The sequence below is a fragment of the Callionymus lyra genome, chromosome 18 (genome assembly GCF_982586985.1).
Source record: "Callionymus lyra chromosome 18, fCalLyr1.hap1.1, whole genome shotgun sequence".
Lineage (NCBI taxonomy): Eukaryota > Metazoa > Chordata > Actinopteri > Syngnathiformes > Callionymidae > Callionymus > Callionymus lyra.
In genome coordinates this window covers 7,283,032-7,307,272 of record NC_141835.1, presented here as the reverse complement: position 1 = coordinate 7,307,272, position 24,241 = coordinate 7,283,032, and the positions used below count along the sequence as shown (strand labels likewise).

Genomic DNA, 24,241 nt, shown 5'->3' with positions numbered 1-24,241 from the left:
TCCTCTGTGTCTGACTGTTGGAAAATACATTTTTATGAAAAATATGATTAAAAAGTTATGATCATTTTTCTTATGGAGACAGGAATTAAAAACAAATTAATTGAGATAAATATTTACAGTATAATAGTTAATTCACCAGATTAATCGATGGTTGGGTCGATGACTTCTAGCTGTGTGTGTCTCTGCTGAAGTTCAGAAAGAGTCCATCGTGTTCTGGTTCTGAGTCCAGACTCTCCCGGGCTCTCAGTACATCTGGACTGGCACCAGACTCGGTATCATGCAGCAGGGTTGCCGACTCACAGGACCAGGGGTCCGGGAGGATCCCCGGGGAGGAGGGGAGGACCGGTCTGTCCCCACGGTGTCTTGGTTCTGAAGTCACGGCACCTGCAGGAGGGGGAGAGGGTGAGTCTTCTGACCAGAACTTCTGCTGCTCGAGAGGTCAACGCACCAGTGAAGGAGGGAGCCCTCTGGTGGTCCATACAGGTGTTGCAGGTGTGAAGGGAAGGTTCAGCCACAGGGACGCTCTCCTCCAGACAGGAAGTCATCTCGCAGACCGAATGGCGTCTGACTCCACTTCCTGTGGATGAGTCCGGGTCCGACTCTACTACAGGGGTCAGCACAGGAACGTTGTAGCTCTTGGACCGAACCACCGGGTTCTTCACTGCTGGAGGGGCTGAGGTTCTGGAAGATCTGTAGTGTCTCTCTGAAGATGGAGACCAGAATAAGGACACACTAGAGAAGCAGACACACACACACTAACACACACACATGCCCTCAAACACACATGCATGCAAACAAAAACACATTCACACAAGCACACATACAGAAACACACACAAATGCATGCAAACAAACATGCACAAACACACATGCAAGCAAACAAAACGGACAAACGCATGCACTCACACAAAGACACACATGCTCACAAACATGCATAAATACACACACAAACACACAAGCATGCATGAAAACAAACACGCACACAAGCACAAACATATGCACACATGCATACAAACATGCATGTACATACACACACAGACACAAACACCTCCCAAAACACACATACAGTACATGCAAACAAACATACACGCAAAAACACAAATGCACGCAAACAAACATGCACAAATGCACAAAAACACAAAGACAAATGCATGTACACCCACAAAGACACACATGCACACAAACATGCATGAATACACACAAACACACATGCATGAAAACAAACACGCACACAAGCAAAAACGATAATGTGCACAAACATATGCACACAAACACACACATACAAACATGCACCCACATACACACAAACACACACACAAAGAAAAACGCAATAAAACACACCCAGCAGGCAGCACTGTAGTGACTGTTCGTCAGCTGACCAGAGTCCGTTGGTCGAGAGATACGGAGACACAACTTTCTGGACGAGACATTCCAGACGCACATAGTCATCTGTGACACCTTTGGACTCGTGCACACCCTGTCAGATACACACAAACAACACAACAATCAGCAACAGTACCGAGGTCCTGCAGTCTTCGTGTCCACCACTAGAGGGCAGTATCCTGCGTGTCCTTCTCTAAAATTTGTGTGTGCGTGTGTTTGTGTACCTGCAGCACCAGCAGCATCTGGACGATGGACGGAGGAACTCGAGCTCGTGGTCGACTCAGAGCTTCGTCCAGTTTCAGGTTGAGAGTGATGATGTTCCTGAAGTGAAGGAGAGCCATCTGACGCACCGAGGGCTCCTTCCCCTGAATCAAAACACACACATCCCTTGTGTAACAATGTCCGGTGTGTGTGTGTGTGTGTGGGGGGGGGGGGGGGGGGGGGCACCTGGACGGGGTAGAAGATGGCCTGCAACATAGACAAGATGTCACAGAAGAAGAAGGTCCAGGTTTCTGCACAAGAATCCAGCAACTTCTGGCCTGAGGAGTTAGAGAGGGTTTACATTGTCAATATACGGATGTTTACACAAAACACTTTTGTTGATGGTTCGTGTGTCTTAGTGCGTGTGTGTGTGTGTGTGTGTGTGTGTGTGTGTGTGTATTTCGACCTTCATAGAGACGGATCTTGTCTCTCAGAATCACCACCCCTTTAGTGAGCAGATTCTGGAGATACTCAGCGAAGAACAACCCCAACTCTGTCTTCAGCAGCTGTCTACACAAATAAAAGCACACAATCCAGATCCAAGTACACACAGATAGACAATCAAACAGACAAGACCAAAGGAAAGACGGACAGATAGACGTACCGGACTCCTTCGTTCAGAGAAAAGAGTTCGTCGTCCGGCAGTTGTTTCCTCTGGAAGACGGCGATGACGGCGTTGTGGATGCTGAGGACACAAGAGGGAGATTGACTGACTAAGCTGGTCATGATGTCCTCCATCACTCTAATACTGTTTGTGATGAGAAAACAGGGGTTCTTGGGTTCGACAGAGGAACCAGGAACAGCCGAGTCCAGGACACGGTTCTCACCTGTTCCAGGTGGCGTTGGAGCCAGCCCTCTTCTTCCCAGAGTCCTCCGCCAGACCTCCTCCGACAGCCTGGGACAGGTCTTGGAGACTGCAGCTCGAGCCTCCACCCAGCCGCAGTCTACTCTGGATACTCCTGCTCGGTCAGACACACACACACACAGTTTACTCGTGGTACTCCTTCCCGGCAGGTCATGTGACCGCCAGACTTTTGTCTGCGCGGACAAAGAGACTGTTGTGGAGGTTCTTTCTTCAAGTGTGTGTGAACCGGGACGAGTGCGGAGGATCAACTCAGCGAGCTAATGAAGCTAAAGGAGCGTGAATGAATGAAAGAATGATGTCATGCAGGAATGTGTGTGTGTGTGTGTGTGTGTGTCACCTCCTCAGTGAGCCCTCTCTCTCCATGGAAACATCTGAAAAAAAAAACAACCAAAAAAACATCAACAACAAACTTCAGATGGTTTCCTGGTCCAACACTCTCGGGCAGACTTCTAGAACCGGATCTGATTCAACTGTTCACCATGACAACTACCCCGTCCCCCCCGTCACCCCTTTGCCTCTTCACCCTTTTATTCTTCTCATGCAGTCACTCTGGCAGAGGAACCTTCCATGTGCTTCATTTTTTTAAAAAAGAAAAAAGTGAGAGCCGAAACAACCAGATCAGAGTTCTGGGTCAGGAGGAGGAGGTGGTTGAGAGGTCCAACACAAGGACAAGCTGATACCCACAATCTTAATATGAGGCGCCACTCACAGCACGCAAGGACATCTCAGACCGATTAAAAAGTAACAGTAAAAACATACGTAGGACATAACATAAAAGAAAAAGAGGTATATATTCCAAAATGGAAAACTATAAAGATATTTAATTATTGAATAAACATGTTTAAAATGTGATTTTAGACAAACAGATGAATCCCACAGATGTCATGAACGCAGCAGATCATCATAATAGTCGGATTTGATCAGAGATCAAAATAATTTTAAATGATTTATTATGATTTATTATTGAATGATTTATTTCTTCACACTAAAATGACATCGAGTCGAGATGGCAAATAAGGAATGGTACCGTTTTTACGAAAGAAAAACCCGTATATAAACATCAAGTGAGTTTATGATACCGGATGACGTCACGTCTGCCGTGACCCTCAGGTGTTCTGTCGCTCCAACAAAGAGTTACTGAACTGACACAATAACTTTATCAAATGCGTCTTAAAAGTCCAATTTTTCGTCACAGCTGGAAGAAAGAATTAGCGGATTCTGCTGTTACCTGTTCACCTGTGTCACCTGTAGAGCAGGTCGAACTTCGTCCTGACGTTCACGCCTCCGTCAGACGCACTACCTGATCCGCGCCGAACCTACTGGAGTACGGCGGCTCCGTGTGGTCATACTGTTGAAAGTTTTATTTTCGTCACCTTCGGACACACTTGGTTTGGACCCGCCCACATCATTTAAAAAAAAAAAATATGAATAAAGGAGTTTCTCTGGTGAGCAGCAGATGTCACTGTGCCAGCATCACCTTGAGACAAAGGTAGGGGTTTGGGTAGCACACAGAAGAAGAGGCACACAGTTGTTAGAATGACCAAATTACACTCGGTGCCATGACAAAGCATTAATAAAGCACATTTGTTTCATTTTATTACTCCAGTTAAATCATCCTGTCACACTTAATTTTCTGCATACACCCCAGCATCGGGTCAAAACGGACCACGCAAATTACAGGAGGGCCATTGCTTATGTATTTTTTTTAGCGGCCATGGAGGTCGTGCACCTTGACAATACAAGGAATACCTTAAACACATTTGTTTTTTTGGCCACCTTGTCACCTCAACTCTGAGATGACACAAGTGTTAGGCTCCGGTTCCAAGTATGATATCAGATGGACCACGTGAGCGCAAACAATTGTTGCCCAAATGTGTAAAATGTTGTTTTTTGAAGGCGCGAAAAAAAAGGTATAATTCGACCGATTTTAATCACTCAAACTTTAAAAAATGGCCAAAAATCGACATGTCCGAAAATGAAAAAAAAAAGTTTGAATTACTTAAGTATGATATGGTTTTCCACTCTCAGATCAGACCACCAAGGTCCACAACTGAACGACCAGTAACCCGTTGATAACACTGGAACAGACAATAATAACCCTCTGTTTGGATGTCAAAGTGGGAGTAACAAAATTGTATTCAGCTGGCCATAATCAGTCATCCAGCTGGCAGAGCAGAGCGACTCCTCTCTTGATCCAGTGCAGCTGCTGCCTGCTGGTGGGCAAGTGCATACTGATGATATAGTTTGTGGAGTGTCCAGTGGTGGACAGCGCCCCCTTCCTTTCACTGGTCTTGTAGAGAGGGCACACATACACATCCCGACTCCCTGCCTCTTGTTGACCTGTACCAACACACAAAAACGTCAGGCTAAGCTGCACAAGGGTGATTGGGTACCACACTTTCATGGAGGCTCACTAGGTCGTATCCAGATAATGGGCATCGGGTCAAACAGAACTTTCGGTCGCTGCTCATCCAGGACGCCGCTGTTGGCAGAAAATACATTTTTACAATAAAGTTTACTTCATTCTAACAGTGCTTCAAGAATCTAGAGTTCATGTGTAAACAAGTACCTTTCCCGGTTCCATCGGGCCCCATCCAGAAACAAACCATGAATGTAAACACCGTCATCAGGGGACGACTCTGAAGTGTCAAACGAAAGAACTTGGAACTGAAAGCGCAGCAGGTCAATGGGGACATGGTACTTCCGTGCAAAGTTTTGGAGCACTCCCGTCAGGAAGGCCTGCGTGAAGAAAAACCCAGAGAGCCAGAAAACACTGGGCTTACCATTCTGGTACCAGTCCTGCGTAGAAAAGAGGGTTGAAGAACCAGTAGGGGTCTAGATTAGCAACTGACCTGGACTCACCAGCAGGAACTTGAGTCTGAGCAGCAGGTTGTTAATATAGCTGCCCAGTGGTTTTAAGCTTGGGTAGGAACGGCGTGTCCATTTCTCTGGGACCTTCCCAACCACCAGTGATGCGGCTATGCCCTCTAATCCTGAGTCCATCACCACCAGACCCTGGATTGCCTTCAGTAGGTCCTGCAGACTGACTCGTATGGTGCTACAGAGACTGAGAGAAAAGAAACCCTCAACTTATTGAGTTAAGAACCTCCCTAGAGCAAGATGGTCTATATCATACATGTTGTAGCGCTGCATCTCCTGGACCAAAACTATGTTCATGTTTTCCTCATAGAGGACCGGGAACTTCATTGAGACCACAGCTATGTCAAAGTTACATGGAAGCTTAAAAAAACAAAACAATCGTAAATAACTAAACACAAGAGAAGTTAAAAAACCTAGTTGAAAGATATTTAATGTTTGCAGATATCCTACCTTGGTCAGTATGTTGTGAGCAATGTCATAGAGTGCAGCATCATTAGCAGAGCTAGCTCCGCTCTTTGCAACACGGCCCTGTGTCACAAGCAGCGAGTCCAGCAGCTGCCTGGTTTGTTGAAGGTCTTTAGATATGTCAGCATTTTCATGCAGTCCAAACACCTCCGGGTTCTGAGACACAGGTAGACCCTGCAGAAACAGAAGTCAGTCTGTGCAAGAGTGTGATCATCACAATGCTCAGGTTCTACCTTGATGAACTCTAGGTAGCCTTCATAGGATGACTTGGGTGGGGCAAAGTAATCACCGCTGGGTGAGAAGGGGTAGCGCGATTTTTCGATAACGTCATGGTTGTAAAAATCCGCCAGCAGGGTTGTCAGAAGCCGACGGTCCCAGTCATCTGTTACACGTCCACCGTAGTTGCACTCACCTGTTAGGTAGGAGATTGCCTCAAAGGGGACATCCTCATACTCATTCACAAACATCTGAGAAGAAAAAGAGTCTGAATCTGAAGTGAAGTGAATCTAAAAGTTTGAAGCAAAAGATAAATTCTACCAAAGGAAGTTTCACCAACCTGCAGCTGTCGGATGCTAATCCTTAGGTCAGAGTCATTGAATCCATATGGTATGTTCCAACCCAGTGGACCATATTTCTTCCTCTCCTGAACTAAGGCATGAAAGAAGCAGAGTCCATACAAAAGTTTCTCCCAGCCCTGCACAAGATAATTTGGGTCAGTCTTTTGTCTGGATAGAGGGAAAGGCCAAACTTACAAGCTCCTTGTTCGGACAACTCCTAAAAAAGTCCTGGTCAGAGATGGGATCTGAATGGTACGATTGTAACAGATTCAGCCGAAGTCCAGTCGGAGGCTCGTTAGTCATCTTCACCCCATTCTGCAGAATGCTGACTGGGAACTTGAGACAGAAAGATGATGAGATTGGTGATAAAGAAGAAGTGCCAGAATCCATCAGAGGTGTTCTACTTTTGGTGAAGGATAGCTGGTGAGCCAGAGGCGGAATTCCGGGTGGCAGGTGTCAGGGCTTAAGTCCTCACAGATCTTCTCCAGAGTGGACATCCAGGACTCTGCCAAGTGGCAGTTTTGCAGACACACCCACCATCCCTCCAGCATGGCAGTGCAGATCATCTTAGCAGCGATTGGACCTTGGCCCTGACCAAGAGAGATGGACTGGAACTTGGCCCCACCCATGTTTCTATCACACGCAAACTTCAGCAGACCTGCAGAGGAAAATGTGTTACCATAGCTGCAGAGATACTGTATATTGCAACAACATTGCTACTAGCTTTACTTTAAACATGCTAGTTTTTGATGCTTACTAGCCATGGGATCAGCTCCGGGTGACAGCACAAACACCAGGGGACAGGAGGAAGAGGATTCCCGGTAGCTCTTGCTAAGGTCAAATGTTGGCGCTTGCACAAAGGTCTTTCCCAGGTGCGAAGTCACATACTTAACGATTGAAGGAACAACTTTATCTGGGCGAAGGCAGCGGACCAGGATCATTCTCTGCAGCGCATTGAGTTTCTGCCACCAAGGGCTCAATAGGGGACAGTTCCATGGTTCTTTGCTCTCGTACAGATGGCGGAAGTCGGCCGGTGTCTGGCACAAGGAATCTCTGTGGGTTACAGTCATTGCATCATTGGGGGACCATTTTTTAATTTCTCTGATGCTTCTGAGATCAAGCTTGTTTCTCATTGTAAAATACAAACTATGCCTATGTTAGTCGCTGCTGTCTGCAGCTCAAATGTTGAAGGGTCTCTCTGAGGCACAGTTATGCTTTTATCAACTTTTTCATTTTGGGATATCAGACCCGTTCTTAGTTGAAAAAGCTTCACTCAACCTGACTCCCTGGCATCCAGGCAGCTCATCTGCACGACAGATCTCTTCCCAGCTTCGTTCTGGCAGCCAGCTAGGGTGAGGGTTAGGTGCAGGGTTCTGTAGGCCGACGCCACCCGTCAGGAAGAAAACAAAGTCAGAGTGTTGGATCTCAGCTGCAGCCCTGAGAAATGGACACATCCACTCAGTATTATAAAAAATGACCAATCCCAATACCACCCTCCCCCTCACAGCTGGAGCTGGCAGCATAGCAGGAAGGAGAAAAGCAGCTTGTCATTCTCAAACAGTGAGCGACACACGTTGCTGTAGAGACTGAAGGTGAAGTGATCTGTCAAGTAGCGAAGTCGTCTCTCCAGGATCTTGGACTTGTTACTGCAAGAGAAGGAAAATGTCTTCAGAACCTATCATTCCTGAAAGACAGGGGGATAGTGCCTCACCTGTCATCTATGGACCTTATATATAGACTAGTAAACCAGGAGAGAGAGTACTGGTACATGGGGTCGATGTCTGTCAGCTGAGCAACAGTGAAGAAGAGGATGGAAGAGTGTTTAGCAACAGCTCTGTAGCCTTCTCTGGACTCTGCAATCTGCTGCTCTGTCCTCTCAGCAATTAGCTGCTTCTGTGAGATCTGAGAGGACATGTCCTTCGCAGAGTCCAGGATCTGGATGGCACTCTCGTCTTCTAGGATGTTCCCCTCCGAGGACTGTAGTGTCTCCAAGATCTGGTCCTCCATCTGCTTAAGATGTCGCTTGTTGTCAGCGGACTGAAGGATTAGAGCATTTCTCTCTTCCTCCAACTCTGGTCTATAGCAGAGAAAAGAGACACATCTTTACAAAATTTCTGTAAGTGGAACATCAGAGTTTTATTCCTCATTACTACAGAGAAGAATTACTGTTCAACAGGGTGTCATCACATAAGGTCTGGTGTTACCTCTCTTTGGCCACCAGGGTTCCCAGAAGCTGGTCCTCCAGACCTTCAGAGGTTATCATGAAATTAAGCAGTGTGACCTTGGTTGACAGTTCTGGAAGAAAGTGTGGGTTCCGGAGCTTGGTAGTTATGTAGAAGCGGAAGTTGCTAGAGTACTCCATCACAGTCTCGCCAAGTCGGATGCAGACCAGGCCACCTTGGGAACAACTTATGCATCAGATTTTCAGCAGTTCAACGTTAAGACCCCAACCCCAACACAAAAACCTTGTGTGAAGGTTTGTTTAAGCAGCACTGGCTCAAGCGATGGGTCCAGATCCTCCCCAACATTCTCCAGCAAAAGCGGTGTTCCAAACTGGATACAGTTCTCCAGAGTCCTCATGAAGTCTCTGTCTGTTAGCCGTATCACGCTCAAGTTGTTCTCTTTTTCAGAGTTTTTCACCCACTTGTTGGCCTGTCCCTGGGGGTCGATCATCAGTGGCCTGCAGAAGGGGAACAATGTTGATGACATCATATAGGAGTTTATTAGAGAAAAGGTCAAAAACTTACCAGCGACGAGAGTTGCTAACGATTACTGCATTGTCAACAGAGAAAGAGTCAGTTGGGAGACCAAAGATGTTCCAGGACCGGATCTTGATCGGGTCCCCAAGAGTCTTTGTGAGAGAGAAACTCTCTGAAGACGGAACCCCATGACTCTGTTGGTAAACCAATAACGGTAAGTTTGAAAGGAAATCCTCGCCATCATCATCTTTACCATCACCATTGTCAATATCATGATAATAATAAACATCATCACATCATCTCTTTCCTGTCTGGTCTCCTTAACTCAACTTTCTACCTCCTCCATGCCTGGCTGCACTGCAACTTTCTTACACTACTTTCCTTTCTCTGGATGGACCTTTTCTGCTTAGGGACCATGGCCCCTTGGACTTCGAGCTTGTTGGTTTGGACTTTAAAGACTAACTTTGCACAGTGTGGTCCAGGACTTGATCACTTGCTGTCTGAATGTGGCAGTGAAGGCACCCAGGTATGCGATGACCCCAGCTGAGATGAGAACGTCTCCTGTTAGGGTGTCGTATGTTTTCTGGAGATTGTCTGCAGCTTTGGCCCATCTGTGGGATTCACCGAGTTTAGTCTATAAGTTGTAGCCATTATAAGAACTAGACTCATGACAGTCACCTTGTCTTTTCTCCACCAAGACCACTGATCAGTTTTTCAGCTCGCTGGAGCTTACGGGCACATGCAGCCACCTGCTGTTCCAATCGAACTTTCTCCTCATTCTTCTCTGCAAAGGTTTTCTGAAGTGCTGCCAGACGTTGCTCTACATCCATCAGCTCAGCTCGCTTTTGGTCTAGTAAAGCCATGGTAGCCGCAAGAGACTCCTGCGCTGCTTCCAGACTCAACTTCTTTGGAGCCACTACCTGAAAGCAAAGTCTTGATGTGAGAACAGTCTGCAATTTCATGCTGGACCCTTTCATCCCTCGGAACAACTGGTACCTTTGCCACCCGGTCATAGACTTCCATGGCTTGGATCCACTTACAGAGACCCTCAGCGGCAGAGGAGGCCTTGGCCACAACAGTGGGGTTGAAGTCAGGATTGGTTATATACTCACTACGTATCTTCTGCATCACAGAAACCTGCCACAAAAAAAGGATGATCACAATATTCACACTGTTACAGATGTATTCATATGACTCACAGGTATGTGATCTTTATCATAGATCTTCAATTCTCGCAAGAAGTTCAAGTCTCCAAGAAGTTTTTTGCTTGGCCCCCAGTAGTCCAGAATCTAATAAATGAAGAAAGCTTTGAGGGACTGTGTTTTACAGAAAATTAATTGTATAAGGACTTTCCCTCCGACCTTTTTTCCAGTCCCTGCAGGATCAGCAATCCTGTCCGGCTTGATGTCCTTCATCACGCAGACAGCTGCCATGACCAGCTTTACGCTTGAGGGCGGGTTTTTCATGGACTTCACAATCGTTACATCAGAAGGCTGAAACAGGCAGTCAAATACTCAGCATGCTAAAGAGATGGCTTAATTCAACAGTTTACATAGGGTTGGCTAAACTATTTAGTTTAGTTTGGGGGATCATAAAGGGGGTTACAATTTGAGTGGTAACCTTCAGTGTGTCCAGAGCGGAAAGTGCCGCCTCCAGAGCCGGGATGGCCTCTGCCAAGTCACTCTCACATTCATTCTTCAAAGCCTGGGCCTCATTGGCTTTTCGTGTTGCCACTTCTTCATCAACACGTACCACTTTACTTTTGGCTTCTACTTGGACTGACTCCACCTGTATTACCTTCAGGCATCAAAGGAGGTCAGCGGAACAACCAGAAGCACCAGACCATGTCACCACCGAATTACCTTCATGATGTTGGTGTTCTCTTCCTTAGCCTGCTCCAGTTTTGGCTGCAGGCCGACCAGTTCCTTCTTCATCTCTCCCACCTGCATTCATTGTTGTAAGCAATCGTCTTAGGCATGAATAAAAGTATCGCAGTGTTACTTACTTGAGATTCTGCAAAGGCGAGTTTGTCAAGACCGGCTGTGTACCGTTGCTTTGCCTTTAGCACAGCATCTTGTTTTTGACTCAGAAGAAGACGAAATGCCTCCATGAGCTCAAGGTATGATGTTGGTGTGACATAGTTGTGTCGTCCCGACTCCATTAGGAATCTACAGAGATGACAATAGCGAAAAAATGAATTAGGTCTGCAGCTACAACTTTGCATGCCATACTTTTCAGAGAGTTGCTTGGCAGATGTGTGGAAGGTTTTGCAGATCGGAATGACACTCTGCCTCTCCTCCTCACTAATCTGCAGAGTCATCAGAAATGAGTCTGCCACTCGCTCTAGCGCCTCCTCTGGCCATGGCTGCCGAATAGAGAAGGATCAGAAGTCAAACCAAAGATACTCAACCTTTAAACATGCACATTAAAGAGTATGGCATTCAAGACAAAAATACATATCCCGTGAGTTAGTTGAGATCGGACCCAGATTGCTTACTTAAGGACCAATGCAGTACCTGAAACCAGTCGATGGTGCAGCAGTTGATCAGTGACGGAAATTGTCTCAAGCGGTTTCTGAAGACATCTCCCACCGGACTAAAGGCCACAATCACATGGAGGTTCTGTCTGCAGCGTTCGACAAAGAAGGCAAAGAGACTCAAGGGACTGAGCTCTAGGTCTTCGTTCCCAGACTGAGCGAGAGGGCGGATGGCCTGTAGGAGGAAACAGCAAGACAGTAACTGACTGCAGACCAGAGGCCCGTCTGTGTGTCTTACCTCCATGATCTCTTGCTTCTCTTCCAGAGCAAACAAATTGGGGACTTCTCCTGTATTCAGGATACTGTCCACGTCCTCAAGGAAATCATCATCAGTTATCTGAGCATCGGTCAGCAGGAACACAGTTTTATGACCTTTGACACCAGCACTCCTCAGAAGCACCTGTAGATATAGAACACTTGATATCTCCATTGGTAATGTATGATATCAGGGAGCAAAAAATCTTTGGACCTTCAAGTCATCCCTCCACTCGATAGTACTATAGCTTTTGGATATCTTAGGTTGGAAAACAGTCATGTGGGCCATAAAAGCAGCCAGACGAGTAATGGACTGGCGGCCACTACCTCCCACTCCTACAAGGAGGGCGTTTCCTGTCGGCTGCTTCAGCACCCTGCTGATGCGGGACAGGTGCTGGAGGACATAGCTGAAGCAGTAATAAGAAGGTGATCAGAACTATCACATACAGATGCAGAACTAGTCAGGACTTAACTGCTTACTCGATTTTGATCAAATTCACAGATTAATTTGTGTTTAACTTTACCGGAATATCACCAGATTCATGCGATTCCTTTGCGTCTGGTTGTAGTCATCCAGACAGGCCTGAACAACTTCAGTGAAATGATCCATAGAAAGAACCTCAGTGTACAGTCGGGCTTCACCCTCCAGGTCTGGACTCATATAATCCCCAAACAGAAGGTTCTGCAGGTCACCCTCCTCCAGCTGACCAAAGAACATATGGGTCAGTGACAGAGCAGTTGCTCCTTGGTTTTGGTGTAATACTTACTTTGCTTCCTTTTCTCAAATGCTTAAACAGTTGGTCCAAAGACTCTTCAAAGTGCTTGTTAAGAAGGTTGGTCATTAGCTGGAACAGCCAGGTCCGGTCTGAATCATCCACCAAACGGTCATAGTAAACTCTGAACACTTCGTGGACGAACAAGCGTGTCATCATGCGTCTGTTCTCCAATGTTTCTTTCTTAAGCAGCAAACAGCCACGGACCACCCGGGAAAAGTCACGTAAGTTGAACGTGTAGTGGGACTTGGCTGGAGTTGGGAGCAGATGCAGCATGGCGCTCTTGTACACCTGAGCATCAACGACATATAATATATGTGAGTCCATATCATTGACTAAAAATTTTAAGGAACTTATTTAGTCTTTAGTCTGGACTACTCAAGTGTGACAATCCTGATCATTAAACTGAGGCGACGTTAAATACTTAGCCTTCATGTGAGCCATATACTGGATCGACCCACCTCTAGAGTTGCCAACACAATCTGCTTCCCGACAGACAAGTACTCCGGAGGGAATTGCTGGTTCCTCAGATGAAGGCTAACAATGGTGGAAAAGATTCGAACCATGGTATCATCGTCAAAGGGGTTTATACTGAAAATGTTAAAGTGTCGCAGGAATCGAGGCGTCACAGTGTTCCTCCCACCACCAGGGGGACCCATTGCAGCAACCAGCTGAAGGTCCACTAGGGTGATCCTAGAAGTGTCTTTAAGGTCGTACCTGGTTGAACACAAATTGGCGAAGTTTCAAATGTAAGTCTGCACTAAAGCAGATGAACTTTAGCATAGCAGTTTTCCTATTTTACAGTTCTACAGCAGGGAAAGTAACCCAGGCACTCTCACCAGTGTCCATGGTCGATGAATTGGCGCAGCAGCTCAACTGCTGGCTGCGCTCCAAACGGCTCAGGCGCTGGCATGTTTAGGTCATCAACAAAAATCACACACTTCTTTCCTGCTGGCGGTCCAAATACACCTCTTCTCCTTTTGTCCAGCCACGACATAATGAGGTTCTATAAGACAGTCACATCAGTACCTGAGCTTTAAGGGACAGACTTGTATGGGTCAGGTGACCTGCGTCTGGTTGGCACCAGTGCGAGCTGAGAAGCTCAGGAAGTACGGCAAGAAGCGGTCTCTGTCCAGATCATTCAACAGCTTCTGCTTCACATACACTGACTTTCCAGTTCCGGTGGGACCCACCAGCAGTAGAGGTCTGAGTAAACAAACATTCATAAACAAGAACTACAGACAGAAGGTTATGTCACACCTACAGTCCATGATTTATGCCAAGATCCATAAGGAACGAATATCGCATTGTGTCGACTGTTGGGATGATCATGTCTTGGCTGCACCCGTCTGACAAATGGACATCTTGTATGGCATCCTTCCAATGAATCCAACGGCCTTTCCTTAGGAACTGAAATAGGATGCATAGGTTTACTCGTGGTGCTGAAGGCTGCAAACTAAACTCATATACAAAAGTAGCTGAAGTGCCAATTTCTAAGTGCTTACACAGGAGTCATCAAAACTTTTGTAAGTTGAGGAAATGTATATATGGTTACATTGGTTCATGATGCCAACACGCCTCCTGAAGTCTTAGTCTATATTGTGGAGAAGTAGTCAATAAAAGGGGCAGCGCCCTCTAAGGTACCTCATAGTAGTAGTCATAGACTGTGTCCTTGGCCTCCAGGGGACAGGTCCACTTTCCCACAGTGGCAGGGATTGGACAACCTTCTCTTTGTCCACTCACCATGGATCTCACAAAGTCACTGAACCTCTCTCTGCTTTCTGTGTCGCAGCAGCCGCCGACTGACCACACAAGCGAAAATACAAAAGCTGCCTGAAATCAAAGAGGGCCAGAACACCAAATGTTAAGAATAACTCCTTGTCAACATAAGCTCCTAAGAGCAGGAGTCACCAACATTGTGTATGCGGGCAACAGGTAGCCCCAGACAGCAAACAAGTAGCCGACTGTCCTGTTTAATACACTTTTTAATACAATTTTTTTTAATATATATATATCATCATATTATTTATGATTCTGTGTTTTTTTTCTGTTTTGCTTTATGTGATATTATAGAAGAAGCACTAATAATACACATTAAGTTATTATAGAAGTGTGTAAAAGTGGAAGAATATTTACCAGAATCCAGGTGTGCATGTCTTTGCCAGAGGACGGAGTTTGAAGTGGTTCAGACAGAACCATCTGGAAAAGTCGACACAGAGAAAGCACCAAGCCGCTGTCACTGGTGGACACTACTTCCTGCACATACAGAACAGAGGTCTGGACACTGATGATGTCATAGGCTTGGAAGTCATTTTTGTGCACTCACCCTGCAGTCTTGGTGCAGTAACCTGAAGGCAGGAGGCAGGAACCAGCTGAAGAGGTCAAGTAACAGTGACTGAGTATCAAGGTTCTGAAGCGCTTCAGGAAGTCCCTCAATCCAGGAGTCCACTAGGGGCCTCCAACCTAGCTGAGTAGGTTCCATGTAGACCATCCCACAGCGACTGACAGTGGCAGGCTGCAGAAATATCCTCACAATGAAGACCAGGTATTTGTATCCTTTCTCCCTCCAAGTTCACACTTCAAAATTGCTCTGCGTGGTTGTCATAGTGATGTCTGTGAAATTACCGAGGCCTGGTCGAGATCTTGGGCTTCAAAAATTAGACTCATTTGGCGGGACATCTGTATGATTTCACCACTCATCAGACACAACTGTGGAGGCAAACCAGCAGTCAATCATGTGTCATGTAATTCACAAAAATGTTTCTCAATTCTGGCTCTTTAATACAGTTGGATCAGATCCAAAATGGACAGTTCATTTGAGGGCCGCAGAGATAATAAGGGGGGCAGTCAAAGAAATTAGGGCCAGGGACTGCTGGCTTTTACTCCAAGACATGACTTAAATTTAGAAACACACTTGAGAATAAAGAATTACAATTGCACTTTGATGTGGCACCTTTTTGTTGTCGTCCAGAACTGTATTCATGCTTTCAATCCATAGTGTGTCCACAGGGCCGTCAAATACCACCCACCTGCGTTCAGGTGAATCAGCTGATGCAAACTCACGGAAAGTATTTGCCACAATTCCATCTGCCCACTGACACAAGAAACATGTGTGAGGCTTAATAGTCATATATTTAAACCACAGGGAGACAATATCCACAGAGCCTGAATCCATAATGAGTAGACATTACAGGATAAGGCACCAGCAAGAGTAAGAAACTGACTGGAAGAGTAAGAACATAAAACAAACTGATGCCAAAAAACTGCATATTCATGGCACAGACCATGCTACTGTAAATATAAACACTAGTCAGGATGTTGAATCCAGGAGGAACACCAACTAATCCTTTACCTCATGGGACACAGGGTCGAACTGCCCAAACAGCTGACCCATGGTGATTGACTTTGGGTTGAGGGTCCTGAAGACAACAGCTTCTTCACCACATTGGCCCCGCTGCTTCATCAGACTTAGAGTTGCTGCCAGAACCTGCAGGACCTTCGTTTTCCCTGCAAATGGGGCCCCTACCAACATGAACCTAGCAATTGCAGCGAATTGTCATTAGATACATTAGATCAACATTTGATGTTAGTCCAGTCGGGCTGATGTTTGTTGGTCCCGTTTTAATGCAAGACATTTTTTCTATATTTACAAACCCATGACGGACGCTCATCATCTCGTACGTCTGGATCAACTTCTGTAGAAACACTGATGTTGGCTGAACTTTGTGAGTCTTGCAGGATTCTTCAGCTGCCACCAATAACAACTGAGACATACAAAGACTCATGTTGAAGAGCAATGACCTCAGTACTGGGAAACAGAATCTTGACCACAAAGGCCACCACAAGCGTCCTCCTCACGCTTACCTGGTAGTCAGCTTCAGGAAGGGCAACTCCTGGGAACAGGTCACTGGTGATTCCGTTGAAAAGCGGGACATCATGGGAGAGGAACTTTGGCTCATTCACATCCTTGATTGAGCGGAGCACCTGTAGAGGACAACCAGGAGATCAGAAGACACCAACATCATTCGAGCACTAGTAGATCACCTCTTACCAAGATGTCCTCGTTCTCCTCTGGGTAATTTAGCTTGAGGTTTCCTGCTGCCACTAGTACAGCCTTGACAGCTCTCATCCCATAATCGTAGTGAAACTGTGATGAAAGCTGCTCAGAGCATAATCGGTAAGTCATCACGATTTTAACCGACAGAGGCTTGGCATTGAGGAACCCGTAAGAGTAAAGCGAGATCTCTGCGATCAGAGCGTAGTTTGGTACCATCATCGCAACAGTCCTGAAAAGAACCTGAAGACAATGCCAAAGTTTAATTCTCAAAACTTGTGAAATGGCCCAGAATCCACTGTTGGACAAATAATGGAATCTCAATAAAACAACTTTTGTAAGTCACCTTTAGGTTATCAGGGAGTTCAGAGCGACCACTGTAGCCGGGGTTCATTGTGATAGACACAAAGCAATTGGGGTTCAGTTTCAGGCTCGTCCCCTCAAAGTCAAAAAAGTCCAGTCTTAATTCAATAGCCCGTTGGATGCAGAGAACCTGCTGGGCCACCACTGACAGAACCTCCAGCTCGATCCGGTTGAACTCGTCGAAGCAGGCCCAGGCTCCTGAGGACGCCAGACCTTTAAAGAACTGACCACAGAATAATTTTGTTATAAAACCTGTGAACAGACTCCTAAGAAATATTCATGTCCTAAAAATCCCCCAAAATTTGGATTTATATACATAGGTGATTCTGACAACTTCTTTTGTTTACATTTTTCACCTACAATCACATAAGTTAAATTCCAATCCCTATGCTCGGATTTTGAGGTAACAGTGGAGACATTACTTTTCCCATGGCAAGGTAGTCCAGCCCGTCAGAGCAGTTGAAGACCACGCACTGGACAGCCAGAGCTTTGGCCAAGTCTTTGGTGGTTTCGGTCTTCCCAGTTCCAGCTGGACCTTCAGGGGCCCCACCCAGATTTAGATAGAAAGCTCCGATCTACAAGAAAACTAGTACATGAGAGGAGACAAGAAAGGGACGCTTGGGTGCAGTAACGTACCAAGGTTCTATAGCAGCGATCTGTCAGCGGTGTGATGACCAAGCGAGGCGAGTTCCCCAGGTACTCGTACGCATACTTAACATCACAGTTGATGATGTGGACCCGAACATTGTCTTGGATCCAATAGTAGCGCAGCTGAGCAAGCCAGTGGAAGTCTGTTTCCCTGGAGACGCCTATCAGGGGAAATTACAGGCATCATTAGTAGTTGTTTCTTCCTACCACAGCTACCCTAAGTACCTTTCTCCATCAGCTCATTGACCACATCCCTGGCATGGACATCAATAGTGACCAGAGCCCCCAGAGTTATCCGGGTTTGTGTTGGAAGTTTACCACGAACCAGTTCTACAATGTCCCTCAGCTGGTCTTGCTGCCGCTTGTAGTAGGATTTTAGACCCTGCAATTATAAATCAGCTCCAAATGAGTGGGACCCCAGTCCCCAGTAGAGGAGATAGATCAGTTAGGGTGCTGAAGCAAGAAGAGTCCAACACTGACCCCCTGTCCTTCTCTGATGGCCTCATGTACCTCCAGTGTCCAATAAATCTGAGAGGTGCACAGAACTACCTGGCCCGGCCACTCTTGCACCCAGCGAACCCTTTGGTTTTGGCTGTAGTCCTGTAAATAGATTAAGAACACATAAGTTAAGAGCTGTATAGGCAATATCATAAGTCTCACCTCTCTGGACCGTGCTACCACATCTTGGACACTTTGGATCATAGCTTCCTCCACCTTCACTAGCCACTTCTCAACTGCACCTCTGGCCTGAGAAGTAGAAACCTTTTGGACCAGCGCGACTCGCTCACCCTCGCTGCTGAGCATAGCCTTAGAGGAGCAAGAACTTAGAAATGTTCTGTTGACTCTTATAGTTTAACTTCCTACCGTGATGTCAAGGTTAGGCAGGAAGTCTAGTCTGGAAATTCCCTCAAAGCATTTCTTCAAGTGTGGCTGGACCCTTAGTGGGTCTTTGGTTTCAGAGAGGATCTCTAACATTTCATCATTGGACAAGAAGAAGAACCTGCGGGGGAAACAGGAAAACCAAGAACAAGGCTCTTAACATACAATCAACAGAGTCTGAATTGTGCTCAGTACCTGAAATAAAATAAACGTTAGCAATTCACCCAGAACAAGTAAACTGTAATTACTGGTGCGGAACACATACCTTGGGAAAAAGAGACGCTTCTTTTCCAAGTAAGCGTTGAGTCCTTTCATGACGTTCTCCAGCATATCATTGCAGTTCTTCAGGCTCCCTAGGAGACGCGGTTCAGATGTCACAGACAGGATCTGGAAACAAAAAAATAATTAAATCATCAATGGCTCCGACTCTTCGTCCATTATTTTGAAACCCCATGACACTTACCTTGGCATCGTGGGCACACCGCCTCATTAATTCCCTCCAGGTTCGATCAACAGTCTGGAAGAGCCGCCCCTCCTCTGGGATCTGCTGCAGGATGTCCTGTGAGGAGAATACCGGCTCCAGGTAGAGCCACTGTGCCTGGACCTTTAGCCACTCATCCAGTATCTCCTGAACCAGGAGCAATTGAGCCTCCCACTTCTGAGTTATAAAATTGGTCACCTGTCACACTCGTAAAATTATCAGAAGATTCTGTGAACCCACCTTAATACGGGCCTGAAAGGGTTTAATAAAGGGGGATGTTCGGATGGTCTGAGTCTTAACCAGCTGATCGTCCAACAGAGTCTGGACTTCGTCTAGTGAGGTCAAGATGTTAACACCAGTCTCCCGGTAGGCCTGTAGGTGAAAAGTCACATCACTCCAAGCGTCCTCCATGTTGTCTATGGTCCGCTCAAGAGAAAACTCCTGAAAGATATTCACCAGTTAAACCTTCATTCACAAAACTAAAGAATCCAATTTTTCCAGCGTTAGGGTACAATCCCTTCATATAATTACTGGAATGTCCTTGACCTCACCTTGGTGGCGGCAGCACTAATCGACTGGAAGTCATCCAGATGAGCAGTCAAATTCTTCTTCAGTACTTTATTCAGAGTTGTGCTTGAGTCTGGAGTGATGTCATCACCTACTTGCTCCGACATCATCAACCAGTGACGTGGTCTGATCCCAGGATTACATAAGAGGGACACCAGCGGAATGTGATCCTATGGAGACAGGTTAAGTCAGCATAAATGCTCCACTGGGCCTCCCGCCACGTTGTCTCACCTTAAATTGCTGAACTTGGTCAAGGACGGCAGAGCAAAGACTCAATGTTGGACTTTGTAGGCCTTCACCAGGGACAGTATGGTTCTTCTTCATCTTGAAAACATTCATCATCCTGAAGGTCTCGCTGTAAAACTCATCCACCTTGCTTGCCATGTTCTCTCCATCCAGGTGTTGGAAAGGGCCATCCATCCACCTGCAGATAAAAAGTTAAACAGCCCTCAAGACTAGGCAAACCTGGGTAAAAGTGGTACCTGTGTTGTGTTCGCTGCCATGTCAGAATTAGACCAAAAAGCTTTTGGTAAGGCTCCATGGTTTCCTTTATGAGCTTGACTTCTGGGTATTGGGTCTGCTCCAAGTCATAAAATTCCTCTTCTCTATTGATGAAGACCATCTCCTCCTCTGCCTCATGGACCAGTTTCTGGATGGTCCTGATGTCTGACACGTACTGATGGAGAGGAGCATGTTACAGGCTAGTTTGGTAGTACAAAATTGGAGTCAGATGTTTACTCACTTGCTCCATCAACTGCAATTCAGAATATAGGGGCAAATCGTCAATTCTTCGTTGTAGCTTCTCCAGACGGAGTGCCAGCTGCTGTTGTCTGTTCGTAAGCTGTTGCTGCCCTGCCTGCTTGGCTTCCTCTAACATCTAGGGAAGAAAACACCATAAACACCAGAGAAAGAACTCAATTTGTTGTGTTAATTTCCAAAATCTGAGAATCCCATTTCTAAAAATTGTATTATGGGTTCCACAAGGCTATTAGTGAAATGGTCCTTTGGCTAAAGTGATGAAAATTCAGAACTTTATTATCTATGCTAAGCAGCACCATTGCTAACATAGTTAAATGCCTACAGAAGATGGTGGAGATTTTAAAATCCCTTTTGCAAAAACTCAGTTTATTCAGATGATAATGCATCAGCTAGATACGCGACTCACCTGAGCACTGCGCTTGAATACCTGACGTATCTCAGAGGGCCAAAGGAAGACCCTAGAGTTAAGCTGCCGGTCCTCAGAGTCAAGAGTTCTGACTTGAAGTAGGAACACCAGTTGGCATGAGGCGTTCTGTCAGTGACACAACACGGTTTAAATGTAAAACAATCAACTATTAGAAGGTGTTTTGTGTGTTTTGTTCACCGTGATCCGGTCCTGGAGATACATCAGAGTCCTGGTCTCAGCCTCTTCTAGGTACTTTGCTAGCTCTGCAATGTCCTCAGTTGTCACAGGAACCTTTAGGGCTCTTTCTCTGATGAGCTCAAACTCGGCACAGATCCTGAGATGGCAACAGAAAATTCTTGTAAGAAAATTAACTGGACACGATCACTGTTAAATTGTCCTTTATGAAAGACCTTATCAGTCACAAGAACTTACGCCTTATTACCAGCTCTCACAAAGACACAAGGACTCTGTGGGAAATCATACTCACTGTAATGTCTCCTTGCGGTGTCGGGCCATCAGGTATTTAAGCAAGGTCTCAGTTAAGTCCTTGGCCTTGCCTCGCAGACCCTGAATCAGCTCTTCACAATGCAGGGTGACCATTTGGAAGCGTAGTATTTCAGGGAGACTCATGAGGGTCTTAGACAGAGCCTGGAACTCTTCCACATGCTGCGAAAAGCAACAATAAAAACAACTTTACATCCAACTGTCTGATCAGAGATACTTTCTGGACCTGGGGTACTTTCTGGAACAAGTGGACCCGTGTCAACACTGTTCTAAATGCAAATCCTGCCTGATTAGGACCTGCACAAAACATCTTACCTGGACAAAGCTCTCCAGTGATGGTTCTGTTGTCATGAACTTCTCCACTCGGTTTTCGGCTGATCCGTTGACCAGCCATCCGAAACGGTCAACTGCTCACCAATAGAACCAGTGTCAGCAGCTGTTTTGTTTTGTTTTTTACTCCAGAAGGCTTTTGAACTTACCAAAGATCTGGAAATGTTGTTCAGGTTCCTCCAAGTTCCTGCACACCACTGACCTCACAGTGAGTTGAGCTTCAGTTAGAATCTCGTCTGATACTTTGGCCTCGACAAACTCTGAAATGCTTGATGACAACCAGGACTGGACTGTCTGGACCCTCTGTGTGCCAGTAACATGAACATTGGCATCATCTTTATCATCAATATTATAACCATCATCATCCTCACCTGCAGTGTATTGGCAATGCATTGAATGATCTCCAGAACTGCGGTTTCAACCTCTCTTGGACTTGGGTAAATGCCCATTTTCTGGTGGTCAAAGGTCAAGGTCATTCTCAGGAGAGGAAGGTCATTGCTGGACTGGAACACGTCAACAACCTCCTGAATGCTTCTGCAAAGAAGTGATTTGAGCTGGAAAAGAGAAAACGTGGTGAAATATAGTGTCTGGTTCTGAACCTATCACAGAATGTTCCACTCATGTGTCCCACTTTCTAACCGCCCAATTACAGTGCTTCTCTCTTACCTGGTTGGACAGGAGTGTGGTGGCACACTTATAGAAGCTATGGAGCTTCTCCTCCTTCAGTTTTGCCAATGTGTCTTTGTGGGTCAGCAGGTGCACCACTTTAGGAAACCAGGTGTTGATAATGTTCTCCTCCACACGCCTACACTCCAACGCAGCCCTTTTCACAAGAACCCGACAGTCCAGTGGTCCAGATGCCCTAAAACGACAAAAACCTTAAGACTCAGTGCTCCTGGATTGAGGAGATCGGTCCTCACCTGTAGCTGTTTAGCTGGACCAAAACTAGTGAGGAGAAGGTGGACTGACAGAGTTCCAGTAGACTTTGCATAACAGGATGAAGAACATGAAGGTCCACCTCCATCACTTTCAGGATGATTAGGAAGTTTTGCCGCCAGGTAACATTTGGACTTCTGAAACAGACCAGAGACCTTTAGATTAGTACTGACCAGCTATGACCTCTGACTCTGACTAATACCTGAGCTGTTTGGTTGCCTCTGAGCCAGTCCCGGTTTCTTCTGGGTTTTTCAGTACTGCGTTCACTGGACAGAGAGGAAGTGAGATCACGCATGTACTGATACACACAAACAAAGACATGCCGAGATACCTGTGTGCTTCATCATGACAGCCTGAAAGCCCTCGCTGACTTCTCCACACAGTTCCCCAAGAATACTTTCTCGATGCTCTCGGAGTTTAGCTGGGACTCGGCCAGCAACTGCATCCAGCCATGCTGGTGGGATGGCGGCGAGAGGTCGCGTCTCCACCAGCTGCTTCAGCATCAGAAAGTTCATCTGCAAAAAGATGCCAATCTCAGTTATCAGTCCAATTTGTTCTGGACCAAGGGTTCTCAAAACGGCCCCGAAAAAAGCTGAGATGGTGCTGGTTTTTGTTCAAACCAGTTAAGCGCACATGAGTTAACCAATCAGATGTCGAATTAACCAGCAGCACCTGATTGACAGTCAACTGATTACAGTCTTCAGACACTTGATTATTTCGACTATATGTGCTTGAATGGTTGGATCCAAAACCTGCACCATCTTGGCCCTTTGAGGATGGGTTTGAGACACCTGTTCTGGACAGAAAATAAACTCACCCGTCTGCGCCGCTCCTCACTTATCACCTGCAGAACAAAATGACCAGGCATCAGAGTAGATCTTGAGGAAGAGCTGATGAGCTTACCGAAGGGGGAAACTGTGGAGCTACATTCTGGGCTCTCACACCTCTAGACTCCCGGCTCAAGGTGTAGACCTCTAGAGCTCTGCTGACCCTGGAACACCAGACAAACCCCATGAAAAAAACGTCTTAGCCAGAGAAGAAAACAAGATAAAGGGTGATAAAGACTACATGTGCTGGTGTTGTTGAAGGTCTCTGTTCCTTTTGGTCAGTGGTGCACTTCTGCTCTCCTCCATGGTGAGGCGCCACAACACAGAGCGAGGGAGATTGAAAACACTGCTGTGTCTTTCCAGAAGTTCAGGCGATCTCGTCAAACACTAGTCACGTCCTGGTTTTGGTGCAGGGTCGCTCCAACGAGAGAACTTCCAGACTGTCGTTGAGGGGATGAAGACGTCAGGTGGATGCGCACATGGTGCGTAAAACTCACCTGAAGGGTCCAAGGCATGAAGCGCTCTGAGAGGACGTCTGTTTGGCTCGTGGTCACCATGGACACCACAGTGTAGGATTGTTTAGAGTTGACGTCACCATAGTGATCTTCTCTGGGCGTCCTGCTTGGTCCGGGAGACCAAAGTAGCCAGTGACGTCATGTGGTAAGAAGTGTAGAGAATGGATGCATATCAGTTCCACCGGAAAATTGAGTTGTTAAATTAAACACTACAGAAGTTTAACTTTTTTTTTTTTTTTAAATAGAAATGTTATTTTTTTCCAAGATTTTTTTTATTTTTTTGAATAATTGAATATTTT

The 24,241-nt window shown here is 46.1% G+C and overlaps 2 protein-coding genes across 3 annotated transcripts; both read right to left on the bottom strand.

The window, feature by feature from the left end:
* Positions 1-16: 16 nt before the first annotated feature.
* On the bottom strand, positions 17-3,854 carry LOC148060345 (proline-rich protein 5-like). 2 transcript variants are annotated; one of them, XM_087780449.1, is made up of 10 exons: positions 3,737-3,854; positions 2,846-2,879; positions 2,471-2,602; positions 2,248-2,328; positions 2,050-2,153; positions 1,830-1,921; positions 1,607-1,747; positions 1,341-1,476; positions 449-703; positions 18-384 (listed from the first exon to the last, which is right to left on the bottom strand). In XM_087780449.1, the coding sequence occupies exons 2-10, from the start codon at positions 2,869-2,871 to the stop codon at positions 167-169; spliced, it is 1,185 nt and encodes a 394-aa protein (XP_087636575.1). In that variant the 5' UTR covers positions 2,872-2,879; positions 3,737-3,854; the 3' UTR covers positions 18-166. The 2 variants fall into 2 exon arrangements, with proteins under 2 accessions (XP_087636574.1, XP_087636575.1); XM_087780448.1 differs by lacking the exon at positions 3,737-3,854 and having other exon boundaries at positions 17-384; positions 2,846-3,702.
* Positions 3,855-4,100: 246 nt separating this feature from the next.
* On the bottom strand, positions 4,101-23,733 carry LOC148060344 (dynein axonemal heavy chain 12-like). Its single transcript, XM_087780447.1, is given in 70 exon segments — positions 4,101-4,848; positions 4,923-4,990; positions 5,078-5,307; positions 5,371-5,575; positions 5,645-5,748; positions 5,839-6,027; positions 6,087-6,359; positions 6,410-6,547; positions 6,606-6,746; positions 6,815-7,068; positions 7,168-7,463; positions 7,689-7,847; positions 7,916-8,056; positions 8,122-8,487; positions 8,615-8,807; positions 8,876-9,090; positions 9,158-9,303; positions 9,573-9,720; positions 9,788-10,029; positions 10,106-10,246; positions 10,309-10,398; positions 10,471-10,602; positions 10,730-10,906; positions 10,972-11,052; positions 11,115-11,277; positions 11,341-11,474; positions 11,626-12,045; positions 12,115-12,307; positions 12,425-12,603; positions 12,668-12,964; positions 13,135-13,390; positions 13,513-13,679; positions 13,741-13,879; positions 13,938-14,083; positions 14,318-14,506; positions 14,810-14,929; positions 15,000-15,188; positions 15,299-15,382; positions 15,627-15,767; positions 16,026-16,209; positions 16,328-16,437; positions 16,517-16,657; positions 16,725-16,970; positions 17,074-17,313; positions 17,513-17,665; positions 17,727-17,899; positions 17,964-18,120; positions 18,213-18,338; positions 18,399-18,545; positions 18,603-18,738; positions 18,883-19,004; positions 19,081-19,275; positions 19,339-19,539; positions 19,650-19,835; positions 19,897-20,089; positions 20,148-20,341; positions 20,408-20,542; positions 20,831-20,956; positions 21,029-21,164; positions 21,318-21,496; positions 21,650-21,741; positions 21,814-21,967; positions 22,036-22,218; positions 22,331-22,526; positions 22,585-22,755; positions 22,791-22,866; positions 22,932-23,115; positions 23,418-23,434; positions 23,485-23,591; positions 23,669-23,733. Coding segments are annotated over 70 exon segments (11,859 nt in total). The 3' UTR covers positions 4,101-4,660.
* Between the last annotated feature and the right edge of the window lie 508 nt (positions 23,734-24,241).

Coding starts and splice junctions, on each gene's coding strand:
- LOC148060345 (XM_087780448.1), bottom strand. CDS start 2,907: ATGTTTTTTTGGTTGTTTTTTTTTTCAGATGTTTCCATGGAGAGAGAG. Junction 2,154..2,247: donor TCTCTGAACGAAGGAGTCCG/GTACGTCTATCT, acceptor TTATTTGTGTAG/ACAGCTGCTGAAGACAGAGT. Junction 385..448: donor GAGGGCTCCCTCCTTCACTG/GTGCGTTGACCT, acceptor CCCCTCCTGCAG/GTGCCGTGACTTCAGAACCA.